Source organism: Sphaerodactylus townsendi, linkage group LG03 (assembly GCF_021028975.2).
Source record: "Sphaerodactylus townsendi isolate TG3544 linkage group LG03, MPM_Stown_v2.3, whole genome shotgun sequence".
NCBI lineage: Eukaryota > Metazoa > Chordata > Lepidosauria > Squamata > Sphaerodactylidae > Sphaerodactylus > Sphaerodactylus townsendi.
Genome location: NC_059427.1, coordinates 169,185,209 through 169,211,514, shown reverse-complemented (window position 1 = coordinate 169,211,514; position 26,306 = coordinate 169,185,209). Strand labels below are relative to the sequence as shown.

The 26,306-nt window shown below is 46.9% G+C and overlaps 1 protein-coding gene across 2 annotated transcripts in view; it reads right to left on the bottom strand.

The window, feature by feature from the left end:
- The window catches only part of LOC125430061 (tensin-2-like), a 130,066-nt gene that overhangs the window by 90,524 nt on the left and 13,236 nt on the right, over positions 1 to 26,306 (bottom strand). The window contains exon 1 of one of the 2 annotated variants that reach the window (XM_048491751.1): positions 3,760 to 3,973. The exons of the other annotated variant lie outside the window; for it this stretch is intronic. Within the exon in view, the coding sequence (XP_048347708.1) occupies positions 3,760 to 3,765 (6 nt within the window). The 5' untranslated portion in view covers positions 3,766 to 3,973. Of the gene's footprint in view, positions 1 to 3,759; positions 3,974 to 26,306 lie in introns of those variants that run through there. 2 annotated transcript variants of the gene reach the window in all.

Here is a 26,306-nt window from a genome sequence, read left to right as displayed (position 1 = left end):
TCACATGTTGCCTACACTTGACAGGAAGCAGCTCCACAGGGCCTTGAGTGGAGAAAGGCCTTTCTCAACGATTGCTGTCTGGGATTCTTTAATGGGAGCCTCAGGAACGGAACCTGGAACTTTCTGCATGCAAAGCGAGCGCTCCCTAGTTCAGCCATATCCTTTCCAATAAGGCAACCCCTCCACATTCAGAGGCATTAACCCTCTGAATACTGGTGCCCTCCAGAGTAACTGTTCAGTCCCTGTGAGAGAAAGGATGCCAAACTAGATGGACCAGTGAGAGCCAGTGTGGTGTACTGGTTAAGAGCAGGGGCACTCTAATCTGCAGAACTGGGTTTGATTCCCAGCTCTGCCACTTGAGCTGTGGAGCCTTATCTGGTGAACGAGATTAGCTTGTGCACTCTAATACATGCCAGCTGGATGACCTTGGGCTACCCACAGTTATTTGGAGCTCTCTCAGCCCCACCTACCTCACAGGGTGTTTGTTGTGGGAGAGGAAGGGAAAGGAGTTTGTAAGCCCCTTTGAGTCTCCTTACAGGAGAGAACGGGGGATGTAAATCCAACTCTTCTTTTTCTTCTTCTTCTACGTGTGTGTGTAAAGTTGCAGTTGACTTATAGTGACCCCTAGTGGGGTTTTCAAGGTGAAATATTAGGTAGAGGTGGTTTGCCTTCCTCTGCAGAGTCTTCCTTGAAGGTGTCCCTTCTAAGTACCAACCCAGATTAGCTTCCAGCATCAGACAAGATCGGGCTACGCTAGACCATTCCACATCCCCAGCCCTAATTACCTGTATCAAAAAGCCCTCCTGAACAATTCCATGTTGCATAGTTTGTAGAATACCATGAGGGTGAGAAAGTCCCTGACCATCTCAGGCAGGCCATTCCATACGGCAGAGGCCAGCAGAGAATGCACACCTATAGGCAGTTGTTGATCTTTCCCATTTGCAGGATGGCACCTGCAGAAGGCCCTGCTCGGATGAGAGAAGCTGTCGTGGTGGAGTACAGGGAGAGAGGTGTTTCTGAAGATGTGAGGGTCCAAGGACATGAAGGCCTTTGTATGCGACAGCGATCCCTTGAATTGAGCCCAGTAACTGATGGGCAGCCACTGAAGTGACTGCAGAATGAGAGTAATATGCATGCTCCGCTTAAGAACATAAGAACATAAGAACAAGCCAGCTGGATCAGACCAAAGTCCATCTAGTCCAGCTCTCTGCTACTCGCAGTGGCCCACCAGGTGCCTTTGGGAGCTCACATGTAGGATGTGAACGCAATGGCCTTCTGCGGCTGTTGCTCCCGATCACCTGGTCTGCTAAGGCATTTGCAATCTCAGATCAAAGAGGATCAAGATTAGTAGCCAGAAATCAACTTCTCCTCCATAAATCTGTCCAAGCCCCTTTTAAAGCTATCCAGGTTAGTGGCCATCACCACCTCCTGTGGCAGCATATTCCAAACACCAATCACACGTTGCGTGAAGAAGTGTTTCCTTTTATTAGTCCTAATTCTTCCCCCCAGCATTTTCAATGAATGTCCCCTGGTTCTAGTATTGTGAGAAAGAGAGAAAAATTTCTCTCTGTCAACATTTTCTACCCCATGCATAATTTTGTAGACTTCAAGCTCCTGATAATGCCTGAGATGAGGTCGATTCTTTAAAATTTCCCTCTTCCTTGGCCTTATGGAAATCCTCAGCACACACATCTCTAAAGGCAAACTGGAAGAGAGAAATCCCTTCTTATTCTTTAGGAGAGCCAGCGTGGTGTAGTGGCTAAGAGCAGGTAGATTCTAATTTGGAGAACTGGGTCTGATTCCCCACTCCTTCACATGAGTGGCAAAGGCTTATCTGGTGAACCAGATGTGTTTTCCGCACTCTTACATTCCTGCTGGGTGACCTTAGGCTAGTCACAGTTCTTCAGAACTCTCTCAGCCCCACCTACCTCGCAAGGTGTCTGTGGTGGGGAGAGGAAGGGAGAGGAGCTTGGACGCCACCTTGAGTCTTGTTACAGGAGAGAAAGGTGGGGTATAAATCCAAATTCTTTTTTCTTCTTCTTCTATTTTGCCACCATCACAATTAGCCAAACTAAATGTGGCCCCAGACAGTAGAAGCATCAGATTCATATCCTTTTAACCTGATGCCAATCTGTGATCATAGATTCAGGTTAAACCAAAGAACCACTAGGTTTTCACTTGGAATGAGCAACAATCTCTTCCAGGCAACCAGGAAAGAGAGCTTTTCTAAGCTGCGAGGGGGTTGTTTCCCTTTTTTTGCTACTGGCAATCAGCACACAGGATCTGACGATGTAAGCAGGCAAGCTGGTAAAATTGTTTACAGGTTTGTTGATTTGGTAGGTTCCTTGCAAGAGCAAACCCCCGCTTTCTCAGTTCTGTACTCAGCCCTCAACAGAAACTGGAATCCCTGCTCTTTCCATTCATTCACAAAGTGATAACCAAGAACTAATGGGAAATGATTGAAGCATGTTAAGGGTTAAGGTTTCCAGAGGATATACCACATGTAAATTATGGTGAACACTGTTATTAACATCATCATCATAATCCTCTCTTCCTTGTCTCCCTCACAGTGCATCTTCCTGACGTATTATTCCTCCTTGGAAATCTATTTTTCCCCTTAAAATAATTTGAAACATTGAGGATCTGCACAGCCACTACAACGGCTTCAGTTGCAGCTGGATAGCCTCTTGCCCTTCGGCAATTAAGTGCTGCCAAGTGGCAACCGACTTACGGCAACCTCATAAAGTTGCATCTCAGGGGTTTTCAAGGTAAGAGATGTCCAGAGGTGGTTTGCACCTTCCTCTGCATAGCAACCCTGAACTCCCTGGGTGGTCTCCCATCCAAATACTGACCATGGCTGACCCTGCTTAGCTTCCAAGCTCTGGTTAGTCTGGGCTATTTACATTGCTTCAACTGGGCAGCTCAGGCTAGCCTGGTCTCATCATAGCTCAGCAGCTGAGCAGGGTCAGCCCTGGAAAGCATTTGGGTGGGAGACCACCAAGGAAGTCCAGGGCTGTCCTGCAGAGGCAGGCAACGGCAAACCACCTCTGTAAGTCCCTTGCCTCGAAAACCCTACGTCCGTGGTGGCGAACCTTTGGCACTCCAGATGTTATGGACTACAATTCCCATCAGCCTCTGCCAGCATGGCCAATTGTAGGGGCTGATGGGAATTGTAGTCCATAACATCTGGGGTGCCAAAGGTTCGCCACCACTGCCCTACGTGGTCGCCCCTTCTGCACATGCAGAATAATGCACTTTCAACCGACTTTCCCAATTGTTTGCAAATGGATGTTGCTATTCTGCACAGTAAAAGCCAGGTTCAACGTGTACTGAATGTGGATTGAAAGCGCATTATTGTGCATGTGCGGAAAGGGCCAGAAGGAAGTCGCTAGAGACGCCTGGTTCCAAACGCCCGGGTCCTCGGGCCACCGTTTCAAAAAGACTTTCAGAAGCGCTCTTTCCCAGCTCCCTACCGAGCCGACACCTCCACCACGACCCCACAGTGCCGACCCGCCATCCCTGAAGCTTGCAGCTGGCTTCAGACCCCATTGCAGCCCACCCACCCTTCAAAAACACCCCAAGCCCTTCCCTGCTTCTCCTCGGTTGCAAAGCCTTTCCCCCCCAATTTGCAAGGAAGTCGAGCAAAATCGCCCGCCCCGCCAGGACGGGTCAGCTGTCCCCCCATCCCCGCCGGTGCCCAACGCAAAAGGAGGCCCCCCCCTCCCCTCCCCTCCCCTCCCCTCCCCTCCGCTCGCTCACCTTCATGCTGCTGCGCCCCTGCAGCTCTTCTCCGCCCCGGCTGTGGGGCTGGCATCTCAGTCTCCCCTCTTGGAGCTGGCGGTGGCCCCCGGGCTGGCTCCCAGCCAAACCCCTTTCCCTGCCTGACTCTTCTGGGGAGCTGCAAGCTGGCTTGCTCAAAGCAGAACTCAGCTCGGAGGACTCTTAAGCTTCAGCAACACACAGACACACTCACACCCCCGCCCGAAATCCACGCCCTCCCTCCCTTCCTGGCTTTCCCTCCTTCCTCCCCTCCCGCCTGGAGGTTTTTTCCCAGCCCCTTTCCCCTACCCTTCTCCTGCAGGGAATGGCCAAACTCCATTTCCTGCAGAGAGGGGGAGATCTCCAAGGGGAGGGGGTGTGGGGTGGGAACCCAGTTCCCCCAGTCAGCAGCTGTTGCAGTTGTGTTGGGAAGCAGTGGCCTGTCAAAAAAGAGGGAACTTTCTCTAATTTGCAAACTCCCCGGCCCCTTCCACACATTATTATTATTATTATTATTATTATTATTATTATTATTATTATTATTATTATTATTATTATCATCATCATCATCATCATCATCATCATCATCATCATCATCATCATTATCATTATTAGTAGTAGTAGTAGTATTTATTTATTTATTTATTTATTTATTTATTTATTTATTTCTATTTCGTAGACCGCCTCATCCCCGAAGGGCTCCAGGCCAGTGATGGCGAACCTTTTCGAGACCGAGTGCCCAAATTGCAACCCAAAACCCACTCATTTGTCGCAAAGTGCCAACCCGGCAATTTAATTTGAATACTGAGGTTTCAGTTTAGAAAAAAACGGTTGGCTCCGAGGCGTGCGTTACTCGGGAGTAAGCTTGATGGGAGTCGGTGGCTTTGCTTTGAAGCAACCGTGCAACGTTTCACATGAGTGAATCACGACCCTAGGAGGGTTTACTCAGAAGCAAGCCCCGTTGCCAGCAACTGAGCTTACTTCCAGGTAAAGGATCGCGCTTTAGTTCTTTGCATGAAAATCAGTGGGGTTTAACAGCGCTTAACAGGGTTACCTACAGTTCTTCCCCAAAACTAGGTCTTAGGTTTAATGATAATAATCGAGCCCAGGCCAGCCAAGATGTGTGTGTGTGGGGGGGGGGGACTCTGTTTGCGCGTGCCCACAGAGAGGGCTCTGAGTGCCCCCTCTGGCACCCGTGCCATAGGTTCGCCATCACTGCTCTAGGCGGTTTACAACACGACACATAGTACCCACAATCATTTAAAACACAATTACAAACCTTAAAAACAGTAGCAGCGTACAAAGTCCTAAAACAGAATCAACCCAAGTTCCCTGTAAGTGGCATCCAGTCCCAAGGCTGGGAGGGGCAGCAATGCCAAAAAATGGAGTCAGTATGAGGCATTGCTAAAGAAGACAATACATGGCAGAGGCTCTCATCAGTGGGCAGCCAATCCGCAGCCAGCCTCTCCAAAAGCCCAGTAGAACAACTCAGTTTTACAGGCCCTGCGGAACTCACCAAGGTCCCGCAAGGCCTGAATAGCTGTTGGGAGAGCGTCCCACCAGGCCTGGGACACGGCTGTAAAGGCCCTGGCCCGGGTAGAGGCCAGCCGCATCATTGAAGGACCGGGGACTTCCAACAGCTCCGCCGATGCAGAGCGCAATGGCCTATTCGGGACGTATGGGGTAAGACGGTCCCGCAAGTATGAGGGCCCCAAGCCGCGAAGGGCCTTAAAGGTCAATGCCAGCACCTTGAAGACGAGCTGGAATTCCACTGGAAGCCAGTGCAGATGGCGCAATTTCAATTGTTCCCAATTGCTTGCAAGTGGATTTTGCTATTCTGCACAGCTGCAAAGTTCATTGAATGTGGATTGAAAGTGCATTATTCTGTATGTGCGGAAGGGGCCCACCCATTGAACACCATATTTTTGGATCGGGGTTTAGGGTTGCCAACCACCTCCTGCAACAACCACTGATCTCTGAAGAACAAGGATCTCTGTCTGGAGGAAAACGGCAGCTTCAGAGGCAGGCAGTATGGTCAGCTATAGATTCTAAGTGAAAACCCTCTCCAAACTCCCCACCCATAAGCACACATGAACACACACCCATCTCCAGGAATTTCCCATACTGGAGTTGGCAATCCTAGGGTGGCACTGGTTGTGCTTATTCTCTGCAAAAGAAGACGGCACTTCGTACATGCTCCAAAGCATTCTTCGTGGCTATGGTTTCACTTCTTTGAAGACTGAATGCTGATTTTGGAGAACATGTTCTGGGTGGTTATTCAGTGGGCATTCCCAGAGGTGGGATCCAGCAGGTTCTCACCAGTTCCCGAGAATGGGTTACTAATTATCTGTGCGTGCCGAGAGGGGGTTACTAATTGGGTCTGCTTTTCTGTTAGAAATCCCATTATGTCCAAAAACCATAAAGTCCTCTTGTTTCCTATGTGGCTGGTTAGCGAAGGTAGAAAACGGGATAAATTCTCCCTGTTGGGCTGTTTTAAAAACACGTTTTAGAAATATGGTAAAGTTCCCTGTTTAAGGAAAGTATCCTTCTTTTGATTTCTAGAAACAAAATTAAGTATTTGAAAGTATTAAATATTTGACAGGCAGTCAATTAGAGGAGAAGTAGTTGTTTCTGTTGGCAGCAGACGATAGGACTTGCTATAGTGAGTTTAAATTATGGACAGAAAGATACCAGCTGGAAATTAGGAACTTTTTTTTTACAGTAAGAGTTTTTTACAGTTAACAGAGAAATTATTAACGCCCCGCCCCCGGAATGCCCGGCCACGCCCCCATCGTGCCCTGCCCAGCCCCATTGGCGCTACGCCACTGTTTGAATCCCACCACCATGGGAACCTGTTACTAAAATTTTTGGATCCCACCACTGGGCATTCCCATAATCTAGGGTGTGGATTGCCAGCTTCTTAACCAGAGAAGGCCCACAGCATTCTTGGCTGAATCCAGTGCAGGTTTCGGAGGGTAGCCACATTTCCAAAAATATTGGTAGTGCCCTCTGATGACCTTAAGTAGAGGTTAGGATTGAATTATAAAGAGCATTGTGGCGTTTGAAACAGGAACAGAAGGTATTAGGTCTTAAACCACATCTCTGGCTGCTGATCTCAGCCTTAACGGTGCTACAAGATAGTTTCTTTTGTAATCCTATGTACAGTTAACTGCCTTTACACAAATAGATTTCAGTGGATCAGAGCATACTTAACTCTAGCTAGGACCAAGCTGTCAGGTAGAAAACCCAAGTATAGCGAGTCTCCCTCTTCAATCTGGAACATAGTCCCATTGGGAATATCTCCTGCATAACCCTAGTGCCGTGGTGGCGAACCTTTGACACTCCAGATGTTATGGACTACAATTCCCATCAGCCCCTGCCAATTGGCTATGCTGGCAGGGGCTGATGGAGTGCAGTCTGGAGTCCTCCCTAGTCGCATCTCACACTCGCTTCAAGGCACTCCTCTGAGAGACTGTGGCCCATGAATTAGATCCATCCATGTCTCATCTTGCCCACACCCAAGAGATGAAAAGGGAGATCATGGTTATACCCAACACTAGAGGATTCTGGGAACAGGAGAAGACAGCTACTCAAGCTACAGGAAAGATGAAAGTATCTCTGGGCCATGACTGGTGAGCAGACTGGAATGAAGAAGATCCCGGGTTCAATCCCCAGCACCTACAGTTTGCAGATCTCTAGGATATATTTTTGAAAATATCTCTCTCTCTCTCCCCACCCTGGGGAGCACCACTGCCAATCCCAGGAGAAGATACTAATGAGTTGGACATCAACCAGTGATCAGCCTTGAAATAAGGCAACAACATATACGATGTCAGAAAACCAGGTTCGAATCCCCACTCTACCTAGGAAACTTGCTGGGTGACCTTGGCCAGTCACACAATCTTAGCCCAACCTACCAGGCTGTTGGTGCTAACTTCTTTAAGAAGGCAGGTGGAGGAGAACTGGGGTAAGCCACTTTGGGTGCCCATTAGGGACAAAAGTAGGGTATAAATATCAAAATAATAATAATAATAATAACAACAACAACAACAACAACAACAAGAATAATAATACTGTATTGTCAAAGGCTTTCAGAATCACTAGGGGTGTGTGGTTTTTCCAGGTTGTATGGCCGTGTTCCTGTAGCGTTTTCTCTTGACGTTTCTCCTGCCTCTATGGCTGGCATCTTCAGAGGTTCCTCTGAAGATGCCAGCCACAGATGCAGTCAAAACGTCAGGAAAAAATGCTACTGGAACATGGCCATTCAACCCGGAAAACCCACAACACTCTAAGAATCATACTGCCTACATGAAACAGCTATGGGGAGTTGGCCAGCATGTGTTCAAAAACTGGTTGCATCTTGCAAGCTGCCTGTTCGACACACATCACTGATTTAAAGGGGCACAGATTGATAGCGATTCCAGTTTTAATGCCTGGCCATGCTGCTCTGCGCCGCCCCCCCGCCCCCCGCCAAACGCATCTGCAGCCTTTCACAGGTAGCTTTCCTTCATGTCTCCCATTCCCTTTGGAACCCAGCTGTGCACAGCAGGCACAGAGGGGGGCACAGCTTGGATGACCCACAAAGAGGAATGCATTTATTATACTGTGTGGTTTGGTAATGGGAGCAGCCTTCTGGGTACACCACCACCACCACCACCACCCCCGCCCAAGCAGGATTTTAGCTCTTCGTGCTGCAGAAATGCACTAGAAAATATGTGGGAAAGGTTGGAGCCAGCACTAACTTCATTTGATGCATAAAGTGTGTATCTCACAGCAGATGCCTTAGTACTTAAAGTTATGATGGTGTTTCAGATTTAAAGGCCACTTGAAAACTTGCACATAGCAACTTAAATGCAGTTGTGCCCGTTTTAGACTGCAATCCTAAAGATAATGCCTTGAAAGTAAATACTATTGAACTCGGTGGGGCGCAATTCTGAGTACATGCATAGGATTGGGTTGTATCTCTGAGCAGCAGTTATCCAAGTATTAACCCTGTACAAGCACTAATTCAAACAGGGTATAAGTGGCATCATGGGGAATGTGGGACAAGAAAAGGTAAAATGAGTTTGCCTAGGGGATGCACAGTTCCTAGAACAGCAAGAGCGTTTCACTTACGGGCATTTAATGGCTGACCTGGAGGCGGCAAAATGCGTCTCCAGGCAGCCATTAGCACGAGAGCAGCTGCGCTAAGCAGCAGCGGCATCTCGTTACCGCTTTCCGACCGCCCATGGCGGCTTTCCCAAGCTTCGGAGTGCTTTCTTGTTGGAAGCATGCATACCAACGCTGCCGGCGAGCGACGGCGGCTTAAACCGGCACTTACCTTGTCCCCAGGCCTCCGGCGCGTTGCTGAGGCCTGGGGACCGCTACCCTGCGCCCGCTGGAGTAGGCGGCGCGGGAGCCAGGAAGCGATGTCCCCAGACACCGGCTGACGCGCCGAGGCTTATCACCCGGTGGCCAGGCACCATCTCGGACGGTCCCAGCGTCGTTGGGTCGGCGTCGGAAACGCCGACCCGGCCGCTTCTGCATTCGTGCGGAAACGGCCAGAGTTTGTTCTCAGCCCCAATTTGGGTAGATCTGAATGGGTCCCAATGAGAGTGATTGAGCCTTCTTTTACTGGAGCATTCCCTGACCCCCCCAAATAAACAGTTGCATATTAAATGACTTATGATGTGAGAATATGCAAATTATAACAAGAACCTGGTCCCCAATGATGCTCCTGTTAAAGGAATGGAAGCCCATGGAAATTCCTGCAGAATGAATGAGTGGCCCCCACACACCTGAAAGTAAATCACCACCTCACTAGCTTTTAACTGGATCTTGGATTTAAATCACTGATGGTCAACTGTTTGTGTGTGTGTGTCGGAGGAAAGGGGGAATTTAATCTCTGCTCAAAGTGTATTTGTAAATTAACAAGACTATTTCCGTTCATCTTCCTCAGAAGGGAATCCTGTACATTCTTCAGCAGACATTTGCCGTCTTCCATAATAGTACAAGCAGCAGTTGCTACGAAACCTTCCAAGCAGTCTGTTCCCTTTCCAGCTCTCTGCGTAATCTCCTGTCCCAAGCAAAGGAAGTGCTGATAGCATTTCGGAGGCCCACACCTTTTCCGAACCAGTCACTCAGCCCTTTTGTAGAATCCGGCCTCCTGAGCCCAGAACTTTCCAGCTTAAGCCAGAAGCTCACTAGGAAGGGGACCAATCTTGCCAATAGCTGTTCAAGGTTTCTCTCTCTCTCATTCTTCGGTTGTGCCATTATATCCATGTTGACCAATGGTCTTTAAGTAGAGTCGCCAACCTATTACAATGGATCCCTAGATGACAGAGATCGGTTTATGTGGAGATAATGTCTCCTTGGAAAGGTGGTCTCTGGCATTGAACCCCCTTGAAGTCTCTCCTCTCTCCCCTGTAGAGAACCAGCATGGAGTAGTGGTTATGAGAAGGATTCTAATCTTGAGAACCGGGTTTGATTCCCACTCTTCCACCTGAGCGGCAGAGGCTTATCTGGTGAACCAGATGTGTTTCCGCACTCCTACATTCCTGCTGGGCGACCTTGGGCTAGTCCAGGGGTAGGGAACCTGCGGCTCTCCAGATGTTCAGGAACTGCAATTCCCATCAGCCTCTGTCAGCATGGCCAATTGGCCATGCTGGTAGGGGCTGATGGGAATTGTAGTTCCTGAACATCTAGAGAGCCGAAGGTTCCCTACCCCTGGGCTAGTCACAGTTCTTAGGAACTCTCTCAGCCCCACCTACTTCACATGGTGTCTGTTGTGGGGAGGGAAAGGGAAAGGAGCTTGTCAGCCACCTTGAGTCTCCTTACAGGAGAGAAAGGTAGGGTATAAATCCAAACTCTTCTTCTTCTTCCAAACACACAGCCCTGACTTCCAGAGAACATGACAATTTGACTGGTCTGAGCTCACAGAAGACTGGGTTTGACTCTGACCTCTCCAGAAGTTCTGGAGACCTTCAGTTTGACAGGTGAACTAGATAAGGTTTATTCCAGACCCACAAGTTCTGAAAACATCTAGGAGCAGTACGTGGGAGCTGCCTTCGGCTTCAGAATCCGCTTCTCCATTTTTTCCTGCCCTCCCCACCCATCAGTTCCAAGTTGTTTTGCTTTTCTCTCGTATTGGATCTGCAATATGAGGAGACAGCGCAGATCTATCTATTGTGTGCTTGTATACTTATTATTTCTCCCCCTGTATCTTTTTTTCTGTTTTGTTACGTTTTGTGAAAAAAATAATAAATTTTATTTTTAAAAAAATCTCCAGAAATGTCCCAGGCCAGAACTGGCAACCCTACACCCAAGGGCCCTGCGGTTCTCCAGCCCAGTCCCTTCGATACATTTGGGCTTTCAGAGACATCTGGGTTTGATTTGTGTTGGAGCTGAAATCTGCTTTTAGCCTCAGGTTTCTCAACCTTGAAGACAAAAGTAAGTAGAAATGACAGCGCCCCTAAACAAGAACAAAATGTAATGAAAATAACTGTTTTGACAAAGGGAATGTTATCCTCATGGGCAGCAGGAAGCACCCATTCCACTTTGGTACCCACTGAAGGGAAGAATGAAGGAAGGGTGTGGGGCTGGACATAGGGGAGACAGCAGCAGCGAGGGGGGAGGGAGGAGATGAGGGGGTACAGAAACTGTTTCTGCTTGTCCACACTACGCTTGGAAATGTGGCTGTGGAGTTTCATCCCTATGTAGCAGGACAGCTAGCAATGTTCAATCCGCTCAATTATGCATATTTGCCGTTGTGTGCAAACAGAGCACAGGCACATTTTTTCAGCTTCTGTAAGTAGAAACACATACCCTCAGAAAAGTCTGGGGGTGCGATCACATGTACAGATTCTGGGAAATGTATGTGTTACGCCCGTCACACACTATGTTCAACATGTGTATTGAAAAGATCATAGAACCATAGAGTTGGAAGATTCTAGAATCATAGAGTTGGAAGAACATGTGTAATGTACTCTCCCAAGACCCAGTATGGTGTAGTAGTTGGCAGCAGCAAAGGTTTATTGTATTGACCATAGGCCTTCACAATCTTCCCATATGCCAAACAATACAATATGGTAAAACAGGGGGGAAACCACAACAAATGTACTCTGATATCTAAAATCCTGTACATATGTTAACAACTAAATAGGCTAAATGTGCCTAAGGTAAATTTTAAACAATAATAAAACAGACATCTATAACAGTAAAATGATATAGCATACAGGCCACCGGAATATTTAGCCTAATTTTCCTTGCGAATAGCACAACTCAGATACATACAGATCAATGTCCGACAATTAATAAATCAATCGAAAGTTGTTCCATTTTTAATTTTTTAAAGGAAGGATTATATCAGGTCACCGTGTTTGGTGAATATGACAACTTTAACCTTTAGACTGGTATTTCAAATTTGAGGTTTCAAACCATACCAGTGGTGGTACGTAGCACACGGTTCAGTCATACCCTACCAGCCAATTGCAAGTTAAGAGCAGCAAACTCTAATTTAGAGAATTGGGTTTGATTACCCACTGCTCCACAGTGGGATGCAGATCCCTTCTTCACAAACTCCTCTCCTAAGGAGAACAGTACTAAATTATGTTAAGGATGTTTTAATCTTACTGCTTATGTTAATGTAACCCCCATGCCCAGAATGGGTTGAACCAGTAAGGGGGTGGAGACTCAGAGCAGCAGAAAGGCTGCAGAGCTCTTTGGAGAAGGCAAGGCTACCAGACTCGGACCTTGATTTCTATAAGCCCTTAACACCTTGTTAAGGTAAACTACAATATTGTTGGGAACTACTGGGAAGGTAGTTGTTTATTTTTTGCTATGTTGTAAATGTTGGAGTTTATTGTTTCAGGGTTTCTTTTGTGGTTGTCATGGGTGAGAGTTCTCCTGGAAACCTTCATCATGTTGCATCCTGTTCATCAAGCCCTTGGAGTCTTCAGGAGCCAACCCACTTGCAAAGAAGAATTGGACTTGGCAGTATCAGTAGACTGTAACTAGAAGGACTTGAAATGCAACCTGAACAGGACCTTGAATTGTAATGTTAAATGTTGATGTTTAATGTTATTTGTAAAGAGAAGTAAACTGTTTTGTTTAAATTTGGTTCTTTGCAACTCATTCCAAGTACTGCCCCACAGAACCCACAGAATGAGGTTACATTAACACCATCAAAACTTCCTGATGGTACACAGAACATCAGCTTTGCACAATGAAGAGGCCTCTCTCTGGAACTGTCTCTACAAGTCAGAGAGCGCCACCTTCTGGCCAGGCTTTAAGCTGCATTAGGAATAAGTGAAACTGACAACAGCACGCAAAGAGAATTCATTTGTCTTGTAAGCATTTCAGACTTTGTCCAGGTAGTGTCCACATGCATCTGGAGAAATAGGCAAAATGTGGGCTGTGACTTCAATGTCAGCCCTGGCTCAGTACAGATGCAGAACTGTGGTTGATTTAGGTTTGTAAAAAAACCAACCAGCCATGCAATTTGTGCTCTGACATGCAGTTGGCATGCGCCGGGCTATAGACACACTGGCACAGTTCTGGAACCTCCTGTGCTTGTGGAGTCATGTAAAATATTTCCTCCTAACTTGAACCACTTTGTTCTCCGCATATTCCCTTCCAATAAAAAAGGTAATTGTTCTGTAATGATTTCACCCCCGCCGCCCCTTCTGTGAAAAACTGAATGGTTTTATTAAAATGACACTATGTTCATTTTATCCCCAAAAGTGGGATAAAAAGATAAGACAATCAAATAATAATTGCCTTCATGGGTATCACTGGCATACTAAGTAACTGAGTGGGTCTGAGTACAGACTGGAGAATGATTTTACTATATGAAGGGTCCCTAACTTAGTGCCTGTGAGGACATTGGCACCCACCAACACCTTCTCTGGTGCCCACCAAGTGTTTTTGAGAAATTGAGTGGGGCTAGCTGGGGCTTGGGCCCACCAAGGTATCTGATTGGCTGTGCAGATTTTCAAAAAATGCTCCTTTGGCAGCTGCCGCCACCACAGCCGAAAGATCTTCAATATGTGAATGAAAGCAAATGATGGCAGCTGTTGTATCTTCCTCCTGTAGCAGTCATTTTGTGCCCACCACACTGTGTCAGAATTACAAATATATCCACAGGCTCAGAAAGGTTGGGACCCCTGCACTATAGTATCTAAAGTACTTGTTTCTCCTTCATTCACTTGCCCACTCTCATCCATAGCTCTTCTTTATTATTATTATTATTATTATTATTATTATTATTATTATTATTATTATTATTATTATTATTATTATTATTATTATTATTATTATTATTATTATTATTTATTTGATACAAAAACAGTAATACACAGCAAACAAGATCAATATGCTGGATTTTGTATTAAATAACACGTCGGACACTTCCCAAGCGTCTAGGACTGTGTGATGCATCGACGAATAATGTGTGCAGAGCCAAGTAGGGTGGCCTTTTGCAGCTGACATATGGTGATTTTGTAAGCGCCGATTGTTTTTAAGTGCTGTCCAAGGTGGTGGTGGTTGTTGTTATCTATCTATCTATCTATCTATCTATCTATCTATCTATCTATCTATCTATCTATCTATCTATCTATCTATCTATCTATCTATCTATCTATCTATCTATCTATCTATCTATCTATCTATCTATCTATCTATCTATCTATCTATCTATCTATCTATCTATCTATCTATCTATTTGAATACGACCTGCTCACAATATCCCTGAAGGAGGCTCCAGGTGAGTTGACCCTCTAACACCCATACCCACCCACTTACCCACTCTCTAGCTTTACCGCATACACCTTTTTTTTCCTTCTAAAACCTTTCCCTTACTCACCAGAATGCTAGTTGCTGTACAAATATACAGAGGTGTTGCTGTTCAAGGGGTGTATAGATGACAATGTGCATGAGAGTAGAAATGGGGGAGATACAGGCTGGGGATTGTCGGTAGCCATGCTGGTTCCTGGGAAATCCCCTTCCCCCTGTCATGTAATACCTTTCCATTAGGATCAACTGAACAGTCATGAAGTCAACAGGACACATACAAATGCAACTGCAAATGAACTCCACCTGGACTGGACACTTGCAAACGAATCCCACTTCTTCCCACCTGCGAGGAGGACAAAACAGGTGCCCCCAACACAAATCACTCCGCGCTGTGCCACGGAAAGAAACGCATCTTATTGTGACATGCCTCTGAAGACGCAAGTGGGCAAACCACCAGACCATGGCTACACAGTTGACTCCGGCCATGAAAGCCTTTGACAATACAGTCATAAGAACATAAGAACGAGCCTGCTGGATCAGACCAGAGTCCATCTAGTCCAGCACTCTGCTACTCGCAGTGGCCCACCAGGTGCCTTTGGGAGCTCACATGCAGGAGGTGAAAGCAATGGCCTAAAGAACATAAGAACTAGCCTGCTGGATCAGACCAGAGTCCATTTAGTCCAGCTCTCTGCTACTCACAGTGGCCCACCAGGTGCCTTTGGGAGCTCATGTGCAGGAGGTGAAAGCAATGGCCTAAAGAACATAAGAACTAGCCTGCTGGATCAGACCAGAGTCCATTTAGTCCAGCTCTCTGCTACTCACAGTGGCCCTGCCAGGTGCCTTTGGGAGCTCTCCCGCGTGCAGGAGGAATTGAAAGCAATGGCCTTCTGCTGCTGCTGCTGCTGCTCCCGAGCACCCTGGTCTGCTAAAGGGTGTTTGCAATCTCCAGATCCAAGGAGGATCAAAGATTGGTAGCCATGGAATTGACTTCTCCTCCATAAATCTGTCCAAAGCCCTTCTAAAAAGCTATCAGGGTTAGTTGGCCATCACCACCTCCTGTGGCAGCATATTCCAAACACCAATCACACGTTGCGTGAAGAAGTGTTTCCTTTTATGAGTCCTAATTCTTCCCCCCAGCATTTTCAATGAATGCCCCCTGGTTCTAGTATTGTGAGAAAGAGAGAAAAATTTCTCTCTGTCCACATTTTCTACCCCATGCATAATTTTGTAGACTTCAATCATATCCCCCCTCAGACGTCTCCTCTCCAAACTAAAGAGTCCCAAACGCTGCAGCCTTTCAGTCATGAAATGGTTTACATGTTTTCAGATTCCCCAGAACTCTTCATGAAGCCAGCTGTATAGAACGAAGAAAAACACAAAAAGGGCAGAGGGAACACGGAACAGGGAACTTTTTTGGAAGGACATAATAATATAGAAGCCTCCAAATGGAATTCAGAAAGATGCATTGAAGAGATAATTGGATACAAAATGGATTTCAAGATGCACCAAGGGATTCTGGGACAGAGAGGGAAAAAAATGGCCACATTCCCTTCAAGAATATGAAAGCGAGCAGCTCATCGGATCAGACGTGTTCCTGGTGCACCCTTGATCTTTCCCCCCAATCTTTCTGGGTCCCTAAACATATTTTACGCATAAATCTGTTTATTCTCATGGTTCTCATGTCTACCCATCCCAATCCCCTCGGCTTCACTTTTCTCTCAAGGGGCAGCTCGGATTAAAATTCCATCGGAAAGCCTCTTTGTGATCTGTGATTCATTAATTAATTGCACCAATCAGTCAGCCCTGTGAACTGAACATAAATGAGACGGACAGCTTAACTAGTTCATCCTCTCTCAAAGAGTTCACCTTCCTTTTACAGGCAGCATTTTGCAGGCCTAGCTACCCTTTTATACCACTTGCCAGCATCAGGGGATACAAAGTCAGAAAAACACTCACACACAAATGCAAGCACACCCATGCACATGGGCCCACATCTGCATATGCGGTGGTAGAAAGTGCCTTCAAGTCACAGTTGACTGATGGCAACCCAACCCTGTCTGGGTTTCAAGGCAAGACAAATTCAGAGGTGGTTTGCCATTGCTTGCCTCTGCTTGGCACACTGGCGTAATGCCCATTGGGCAAGGTGGGCAGCTGCCCAGGGCATCACCTTGTGGGGGGCATCAAAATGCTGGGTTCGTTTTTGGGTATTTTTAGTGGTTTTTCATTTTTTTTGGCCTGCAGGGGGCGCATTTTTTAGGCTAGCGGCACCAAATTTTCAGCGTATCATCAGGAGACTGTCCTTATACTACCCCCCAGGTTTGGTGAGGTTTGGTTCTGGGAGTTCAAAGTTATGGACTCCCAAAGGGGGTGCCCCTATCCCCCATTGTTTCCAATGGGAGCTAATAGGAGATGGGGGCTACAGTTTTGAGGGTCCATAACTTTGGCCCCCTGAACCAAACTGCACCAAACCTGGAATTCTCGTTTCAGGACGGTCTCCAATGTCCCACTGAAATTTACAGAATTAGCACTGATATGATACCTACAAATGCCTACCTTGCACACTGTAATCACTGAGTGCAAAACAGGCCAATTGAGTAGTCGTGGTGGAGTGGCCCACATGGAGGCGTCCAACTCAGGTTTTGCCCAGGGCTACAGTTTGCCTCGTTACGCCCCTGGCTTGGCATGAGAGAATTCTGAGAGAACTGTGACTGGCCCAAGATCATTTAGCAGGCTTCATGTGGAGGAATTGGAAACTGAACCCAGTTCTCCAGATGATAGTCCACCACTCTTAACCACCACATCATGCTGACTTCTCTTCACACTTACGAGAACTGACCATATACCAAGTCAGACCCTTGGGCCCCTTCCGCACATGCAGAATAATGCGCTTTCAATCCTCTTTCACAATTGTTTGCGAGTGGTTTTTGCTATTCTGCATAGTAGTTTTTGCTATTCTGCATTGGTTTTAATAAGGAGACAGGGCTTGTATTATATTTGTACTGGTTTTAACTTTCCCCTGTCTGTATATGTTTATTTGTACACTGCCCTGAGCCCTCCGGGGGAGGGCAGTATAAAAATCCAAAAAATAAATAGACAGACAGAGAGAGAGAGAGAGAGAGAGAGAGAGAGAGAGAGAGAGAGGTAGAGAGATAGATAAAATCCAGCTGCAAAGTGGATTGAGAATGCATTATTCTGCATGTGTGGAAAGGGGCCTTAGTCTATCAAGTTCAGTACTGTCTACTCAGACTGGCAGTAGCTCTCCAAGGCCTCAGGTGTCAGTCTTTCACAACACCTGCTGCCAAATCCTTTTAACTGAAGATGCTGGGATTGAATGTAGGGCCGTTTCCTGCAGGGCGGTCCAAGAAAGAACGAGGCTGGCCCGGCTGAAGCGCCGTCGCAGTGCACCCTGCTCTCCGGCCCTCCGGTCGCCCGAGGCCTGAGGACTACGCCTCCCCTGCCCTGCTTTTACTTCCGGGAATTCATGAAGCGTCAATCCCCGACTAGCGATCGCCGGAGCCGAATGACTTGAAACAAGCGAGGGAAGCGAGCGGCTTCCAGCCGGCATTTCCCCAATAAGAAGCAACCAGCTCTGGGAAAATGCCGGCGATGAGGAATGGCCCGAGGCGACCGCGAAGGTGCGGCTGGTTAGCCTTTCGCCCTATTTAAATGGCTGACCTGAGGGACGGCGTTTTTGCCGTCCCCAGGCCGCCATATTCCGCCCGTGCGGAAACGGCCTAGGACTTTTTGCATGCCAAACAGATGCTATACCACTGAGACACAGTTCCTTTCCTTCTTTCTTTCAAATATCCAGCAAAGCCAATTTTGCCACTACAAATGATCATCATTATTATGAATTAGGAAAGAACATGATTATGTAAAAGGAAAGAAAATGCAAATGTAGATCATTTTGGATTGGTGGGCATGTTAGTCCCGTGGCATCTTGAAGACTAACAAGATGTATTCCAGCGAAAGCTTTCATAAGCCAGTCAGTCCTCACTTCTGACAAAGTGAACTGTGACTCTCAAAACCTTTTGCTGGAATAAATTTTGTTAATCTTTGAGGTGTCACTGAAATCTTCTGCCATTTTACAGAGGTTCTTTCTTTTTTTTAATCACATTTCCTTCCGCATCTATGAAACTTACTCTGCAGACTTACTCTACAAGTCACCGAAGCAAGTTCTAGAAGCAAAATAACAACCTCACTGCAGGTCAGCATCTGAGGACATTCTTCTGGTGCACAGAACTGGAGCCTGCGTGAGTGAGGGATGCAAAGAAAGAAGGGAAATTCCGGGTCCTACCTCACCTCAATTTTCAGCAGAATCAGGAGGCGTTTCGCTTGCCGGTATCGGCGGAATATGGCATTACCTGGCAAGAACAGCATGCGTCCCCAGGCGCCATTAAACTTCCAGCGCCCATCGCATACATCCCATGACCGGCATTTTCCCCAGAAGCTTGGGAAGCGCTCTTGTTGAAAATGCCGACTGCTAGCCTATCGCTGGACGACAGCAACTTCCCGGTGCTTCCTGCAAGCTTCCCTTCCACCTGCTCTCTCGGCTCCTCCGGTACAAGTCGGGTCGCCGGGGCCTGAGGAGACCGCCCTGCTCTCGCGACAATTCCAGAAGCAGGCGCGCAGAGCAGGGGAGGCGTGTCCCCAGTGGCCCTCGGGCGATGCTTGCCCGGAGGGGCGGAGAAACGGAAGTAAAGGCAACCGGGCGAGCTTGGCCGAAGCGGTGCCGTCTCTCAGATTCTTTTCTGGGACGCGTCCGTCGCGAGGGCGGTCCCAGCGTCGTCGGGTCGGCATCGAGTACGCCGACCTGGCCACTTCCGCATTCGTGTGGAAACGGCCCAATTCTGCATTCTCTTGGAAAAGAATCTTGGTTCATGTGATTCTCCATGTAACAGCGTAACAGACCTGTTTGAGGGTCCAGGCCAATCTGTCCAAGATTGAACTTTTCATCTTTGTTCTCAAACCTTTACTCTCCGTAATAATTAACAATGTCATCTACCTTGTTCAACAGGTGGGAAACCTTGGCATTTTTTTTTGCTTCTTCTCTCTCTTTTTCTCCCTGTGTTCTAATCTGTCATCACCTCCACTCATATCACTTATTTCCTAACAATACTGCAGAATGAGTGACCTTCTTCCCCACTCCTTTGGTCATCTTGGTCATCTTTTGCCTTGACTATCACAGTCTCTTCTGGACATCCACTGTTGCACCCTGGAACATGGTGTAGTGCTTAAGATCAGGTGGATTCTACTCTGGAGAACTTAGCTTTTGTTTGCCACAGTCTTTCACACTCTTACCGTTCTTCTGAACACATGTAACTTCTCCTTATACCCTTGCACTGGTTTCCTGTCTGGTCCCAAGATTTGCCACACTTTGGATGATGGTTGAAGGTCTTCCAAAATTCAGTTCCATGGGGAAACCATAAAATCGGGGTGGTGGTGGTGGTGGAAGTCCTAGAGCCGTGGTGGTGAACCTTTGGCACTCCAGATGTTATGGACTACAATTCCCATCAGCCCCTGCCAGCAAGGCCAATTGGCCATGCTGGTAGAGGCTGATGGGAATTGTAGTCCATAACATCTGGAGTGCCAAAGGTTCGCCACCACTGTCCTAGAGCATCTGCTCTAAGACTTCCATTTCCCCTGTGGTATACCATAGAGACTAGAAAAAACTGATGGAGAGATGCAGAAGACCAGAGGTTGGTTGGAGACTGAGAAAGGGATGGGACTGCTGTTGATTGGCATCCATCCTCAGATTGGATTTTTACCCTTAGCACTGAGAAAACCTTGAAGACAGTTTTGAGAAGGGTTTTTTTTTTCAGGATGAGCAAATATGAGGTAGAAATTTTAAATTAAATTGGAGAGCCAGCATTGGGTAGTGGTTATAGGACAGTGATGGCGAACCTATGGCACGGGTGCCAGAGGTGGCACTCAGAGCCTTCTCTGTGGGCACGCAGAGTTCATTATGTGGGGGGTGGAAAATCACTCCCCCCCACACACACATCTAAGGGGCCGAGGGCCTGGAGCGAGAGCTGGGCTGCGCATTATTAGCATTAAAGCTAAGACCTAGTTTTGGGGAAGCAGTGTAGGTAACCCTGTTAAAGCTGTTAAACCCCACTGATTTTCATGCAAAGAACTAAAGCATGATCCTTTACCTGGGAGTAAGCTCGGTTGCTGGCAATGGGGCTTGCTTCTGAGTAAACCCTCCTCGGGTCGTGCTTCACCCGTTCGAAGAGTTCCATGGTTGCTTCAAAGCAAAGCCAACAACCTGTACCAACAAATGTTACTTCCGTAGTAGTAACATGCAGCACTTCAGAGTTTCTCAACCATTTTTTCCTAAAATCGAAAACTTACTCTAGTAATTCAGGTTAAATTGCAGCGTTTGCGATAAATAAGTGGGTTTTGGGTTGTAGTTTGGGCACTCGGTCTCAAAAAGGTTCGCCGTCACTGTTATAGGATCTGAGAGAAACAGGTTCAAATCCCCAGTCAGCCATGATATCTTGGCTAGGTGACCTTGGGCCAATCACATGCGCTCAGGGTTGTGAGGACTAAATAAAGGAGGGGAGAATTCTGTGAGCCACATTGGGGAGAAAGGTGGGGTATACATTAAGGAAGTAAACGACTTCATGCTGGGGAGCGGGTGCTCAGAAACACTTCAGTGGCCAAACTTTGGAAGTTGGCAGTCCTCAACATCGGAAGGCACACTGTTGCTCTGTACCCACCAGGCCATCTGAATCCAACTGCAAAGCTCAAACATGATGTTGTGGGCATTGGATCAGATGATTTCTGCAAACTGATCCCGGCGTAAGCCTTGGCTGGGAGACTCCCAGTTCATTATTGCAGTGATGGCTGAGTAAAACCAGTGAGTCGGTCTCCTAATCAGCAGTAAAGAGCAGTCTCTGGCTGACCCCCCTCTCCCTTTCATTCCTAGCTTCTCCTTCCCCATCAAAATGTCTGGGAAAGAAACGAGTGACCACAACAAACCCCCCAGGAGCCTTTTTCAACTTGGGGGGTCCTTGAATCACAACGGGCTGGAGACTTCTAGACACCAGAAGCTGCCAGAATGTCCACCTCCCCTCCCCCATCCAAATCGCAATGCTAAGAGAAGCAACACTCATTAATTTTCCATTCACCCAAGTTAACCCTTCAGTGGCAGTAGCTGCATTTACAGAAAGATTCGTTTTAAGCAGGAAGGGAATTCAGGGAAAGCCCAGCGAACACAGTGATTTTAGAAGCTGTGCGCCATCTAGTTATTATTTCGGGGTCCGAGTTAGCCTTGTGCTAGGAGGTTAAATATGTTTAGACAGTGGTGGGCCACTGCGAGTAGCAGAGAGCTGGACTAGATGGACTCTGGTCTGATCCAGCTGGCTTGTTCTTATGTTCTTAAATTTCAGGGGTGTTTTTTTTCCTGTTGTTTTAAATCTAATCATTCTTGTTTACGGGTGTGACGATCACAGGTCATTCCAGAGTGCTCCTCACCCAAGAAGTCTGCCGATGGAAGAGGCAAGAGGAATAATTTTGTTCCCCTTCTTGTACCCAGTTGCAGCCTTTTGACTAGCATGCTACATTCAGGTTCTGCAAGCATGGGAATTACCTTTCCCAGGATCAGGTGAGAGGGCTGCCGGAAGGGGAATGTCAGAAAGTTCTGCAGGCATCAGCAATACAATAGTTCAGGGGTCTGCAACCTGCAGTTCTCCAGATGTTCATGGACTACAAGTCCCATCAGCCCCTGCCAGCATGGCCATGCTGGCAGGGGCTGATGGGATTTGTAGTCCATGAACATCTGGAGAACTGCAGGTTGCAGACCCCTGCAAGTTGGAGCCCCGTCTTTCTTTCCCAACCCCAAGATTGTTGCACGTTTGGCTTACGGTAGATTGATAACCATGGCCTTCTGTCACAGGGATAGGAAAGAGTGAGGCCTTCCTCTTGAGTTACAATTCCACCCCCCACCCCCATTTTGAAAGCTTAAGACCAAAACTGCAATCAGTCACTCACTTTAACTGTTAGCTTAAAATCCCCACCAGGATTTACGGATGAAGTTAAGAATCACAGAACTCTGAGTGACCTTAGAAACCACGCTGGGCCTGCAAAACCCGGCTCTCCCTTCTTGGAATCAAAATTTAGGAACGTGAAGAGGATTTCTCTTTCTGTTATGTATCCAAAGCCAGTGGATGGTTGGCCTCTGGCCCAAAACTGCACACACATGAAAATACTCATGAATCTGCCTTATACTGAGCAAGACCATTGGTCCATCAGGATCAGTATTATCTGCTCTGACTGACAGCAACTCTCCAGGGTCTCAGGTGGAGCTCTTTCACATAGCCTACTATCTGGTACCTTCTAACTGCAGATGAATTGAACCTGGTATGCTGGGCATGCAAATATATACATGGACACCCCAGTGAGGAAAGCCACTTCTGATGGGGGAATTTCAGACGGCCGTTTGCCACTTCCCAAATGAAAATGAAGAAAGTTTGGGTGCTGTATGGTTTCCGGGCTATATGACCATGTTCTAGCAGCATTCTCTCCTGATGTTTCGCCTGCATCTGTGGCTGGCATCTTCAGAGGATCTGATGTTGGGAAAGCAAGTGGAGTATATATTTCTGTTGGAGTGTCTAGGGTGGAGTATATATATCTGTTGGAGTGTGGACACTCCACCCTGGACACTCCAACAGAAATATATACTCCACAATGTAGCATCAGAAATGCTTTCCCAACATCAGAGTATTCCAGCCATGAAAGCCTTCGACAATAAAATGAAGACAGGTTTGTATGTATACCCCACCTTTCTCTCCCGTAAGGAGACTGAAGGCAGCTTACAAACTCTTTTCCCTTCTCCTCCTCACAACAGACACCTTGTGAGCTAGGTGGGGCTGAGAGAGTTCTGAGAGAACTGTGACTACCACAAGGTCACCCAGCAGGAACGTAGCAGGGGAAAACAAATCTGGTTCACCGGATAAGAGTTCACTCACGTGGAGGAGTGGGGAAGGCTGACGTGAGCTGGTTCTCTGGAGGGACAATGTTGATGTTTTCTAAATAACTAAGCAATTCAACTATAATGCCTGAGATTTAACCCTGATCCTTTATATATGCAGTGCTTACCCGGCAGCTGTCAGCTTTGCAGAGGGTTTTTTCCCACTTTTTTTGGGTTTAAATTAGACTTTTCTGCTGCGAAGCGTCCTCAACCAAGCTGATCCACCATTCTACAAACCTGTTCTCTGTGCGCAACCTCCAGCTGGGGAGATTGCTCTCCACTGCCTTAGTATGTACGTGTGTGTGTGTGTGTGCGTGCGTGCGCGCGCTGTCTTGGATCTAGTGTTATTCTGCTAGACCATATAACTTTCCTGTAGATTTTACTGATCTATTAATTCAACAATAGACCAGCAGCATTAAAATGTAAAATGTAAAAAAAAATTACGATTGGTTGGGAAGGGGAAGGTGGGAAGAGTGAGGAAAAACCCGACACCAGCCAAACGCATGCAATCTCCTTTCACTTTCCCTGTGAAGGGAGAGGAAAAGTTGTGCTTACTGAGGTTTCCAAAACCATGAAGATTCTCTGATCTGAGGCACGGTGAGTTTGGGAGAAGGGAAAATGTGTATGTAACCAAGAACCAAACCCAAAGGGAATGTATGCTCAATGCAAAGGAAACCACAAGTGGATTAATGGCCACTGTGTTGTTAAGGACCATCAAATCGCTTCCAACCTATGGGGACCCTATGGATTAATGACCCCCAAAATGTCCTATCATGAACAGCTTGGCTCAAGTCTTGTAAACTGAGGACTGTGGTTTCCATGATTGAGTCAATCCATCTCATGTTGGATTTGACACTAGTTAGAACAAAACCCTTGGGCAAAATTGGCATTGGCAAAATATTTGGTGGGGGAAAGACCCTTGAAATAATTGGCACAGAATTGAACACCCCCCCCCCCCATATTATTATCCTTTTGAAGGGTGGGCCAAGAATATTTCCACAAGCTGACAGGAAGGAATTCCACCTGTATGAGGAAACAAATGTATTTATTTAGGACTTGGGTTTTTGAAATATTCCTTATATGAAGAGAGATGGTAGAAATTGCTGGCTGTTTGGGATATCTAGATGAATATAGAGAGCAAGTGTTTAAATCAAGACATGTTTCTGAGGCATGAGGAAGGAGCTTGATACAAGATCGAATGTCGACCTTGAACAAGTGTGTACCTGAAACCCGGACAAAAGCTTTGTGTCAAAGTTTGTCTTTTGTTCTGGTGACCTTGAATAGTACCCGATGGTGCCTGAAAAGGAATTTGTTTTGTCTGGCGTGAAAGGGGGAAAATACCCCTGATGATATCGGGAAGTCAATTGCAGTAACTTGAATTGCTTGATTAGAGGAGGAAACAGACCTTTGTAAATACATACCCATGAATCACCTGGTTTATTTTTCACTTCGTTTACGTGGTTTTCTTTGCTTTGCTTTGTTAACCTCAATTGTCCTTTCCGGGAAGACAGTCAAAGCATTATGGAGAATTTGTGTGATTATGAGAACTTAGCGTAATGAATGAAGTCTCCATTAAAGGTCTCTTCAGAAGTGACCTAATGTAGCTTCACATTTTTATCCCACCCATCTTCTGAAGAGCTTAGAGGCAGAGCAACAAACATCTGAAGAACCGTCCCCACCTGTATCAACCTGCCTGGGCCTTGAGATCCATGCCTGGGGATGGATTCAGTGATACATGAACAGAAAGGGAAATTAGCTGAGCAGGTCTACTTGCTCAAGCAACAGCACAAATACTACCTGAACAACACACAGCGCTTCATGGACTTTTGCACTGATCACTCAAGAATACAACAGATTCCATCCAACTGGTTTTTGAACGGGTGAAAAAGGAAAGAGAGAGAGAGTCACCTTTGTACACACAAAAAGTAGGGTTGCCAACTTTGGGATGGGAAATACCTGGAGTTTTGGGGGTGGAGTCTGGGAAGGGCGGGACTTGGAGAGGGGAGGGGCCTTAGCAGGGTAGAATGCCACGGAGGTCACATTCCAAAACAGCCATTTTCTTCAGGGGAACTGGTCTTGGTTGTCTGGAGATCAATTGCAGGAGGGGGAAATCTCTAGGTGCTACCTAGAGGTTGGCAACCCTACCTAAAAGGCTATGCAGGGGATCATGGGATCTGCGTGGTCAAAATGAAATAACATTGACCTACGTGGGCCAAAAGCCCTATTCAGGAGTTGTTGTTTTTCTGGTAGTCTGGGACCTTCGTACCTTCGGGACCGTCTTACCCCATATGTCCCTACACGGCCTCTACGTTTGTTAGAGGCCAATTTACTGGTGGTCCCTGGCCCCTCGATGATGCGGCTGGCCTCTACCCGGGCCAGGGCTTTTACAGCCCTGGCCCCTGCCTGGTGGAACACGCTACCACCAACTATCCGGGCCCTGCGGGATCTTGGAGAGTTCCGCAGGGCCTGTAAGACCGAATTGTTCCACCGGGCGTTTGGAGGGGCCGGCCGCTGATGCCCCCTCCCCTTTCCCCCTCCTTTTCCTTACATTCTGGGTTCTCCACTTCTCTGTTTTATTTTCCAGGGTGGATCTATGAAGTTCTGTTTTTACGATTGGATGCCAATATAACATTATTGATTGCTGTTTTAATGGGGTTTTATTGTAACTATTGTTTTATTGTGTTGTTCACCGCCCAGAGCCCTTCGGGGGAGGGGCGGTATATAAAACCAATTATAAATAAATAAATAAATAAATAAATAAATAAATAAATAAATAAATAAATAAATAAATAAATAAATAAAT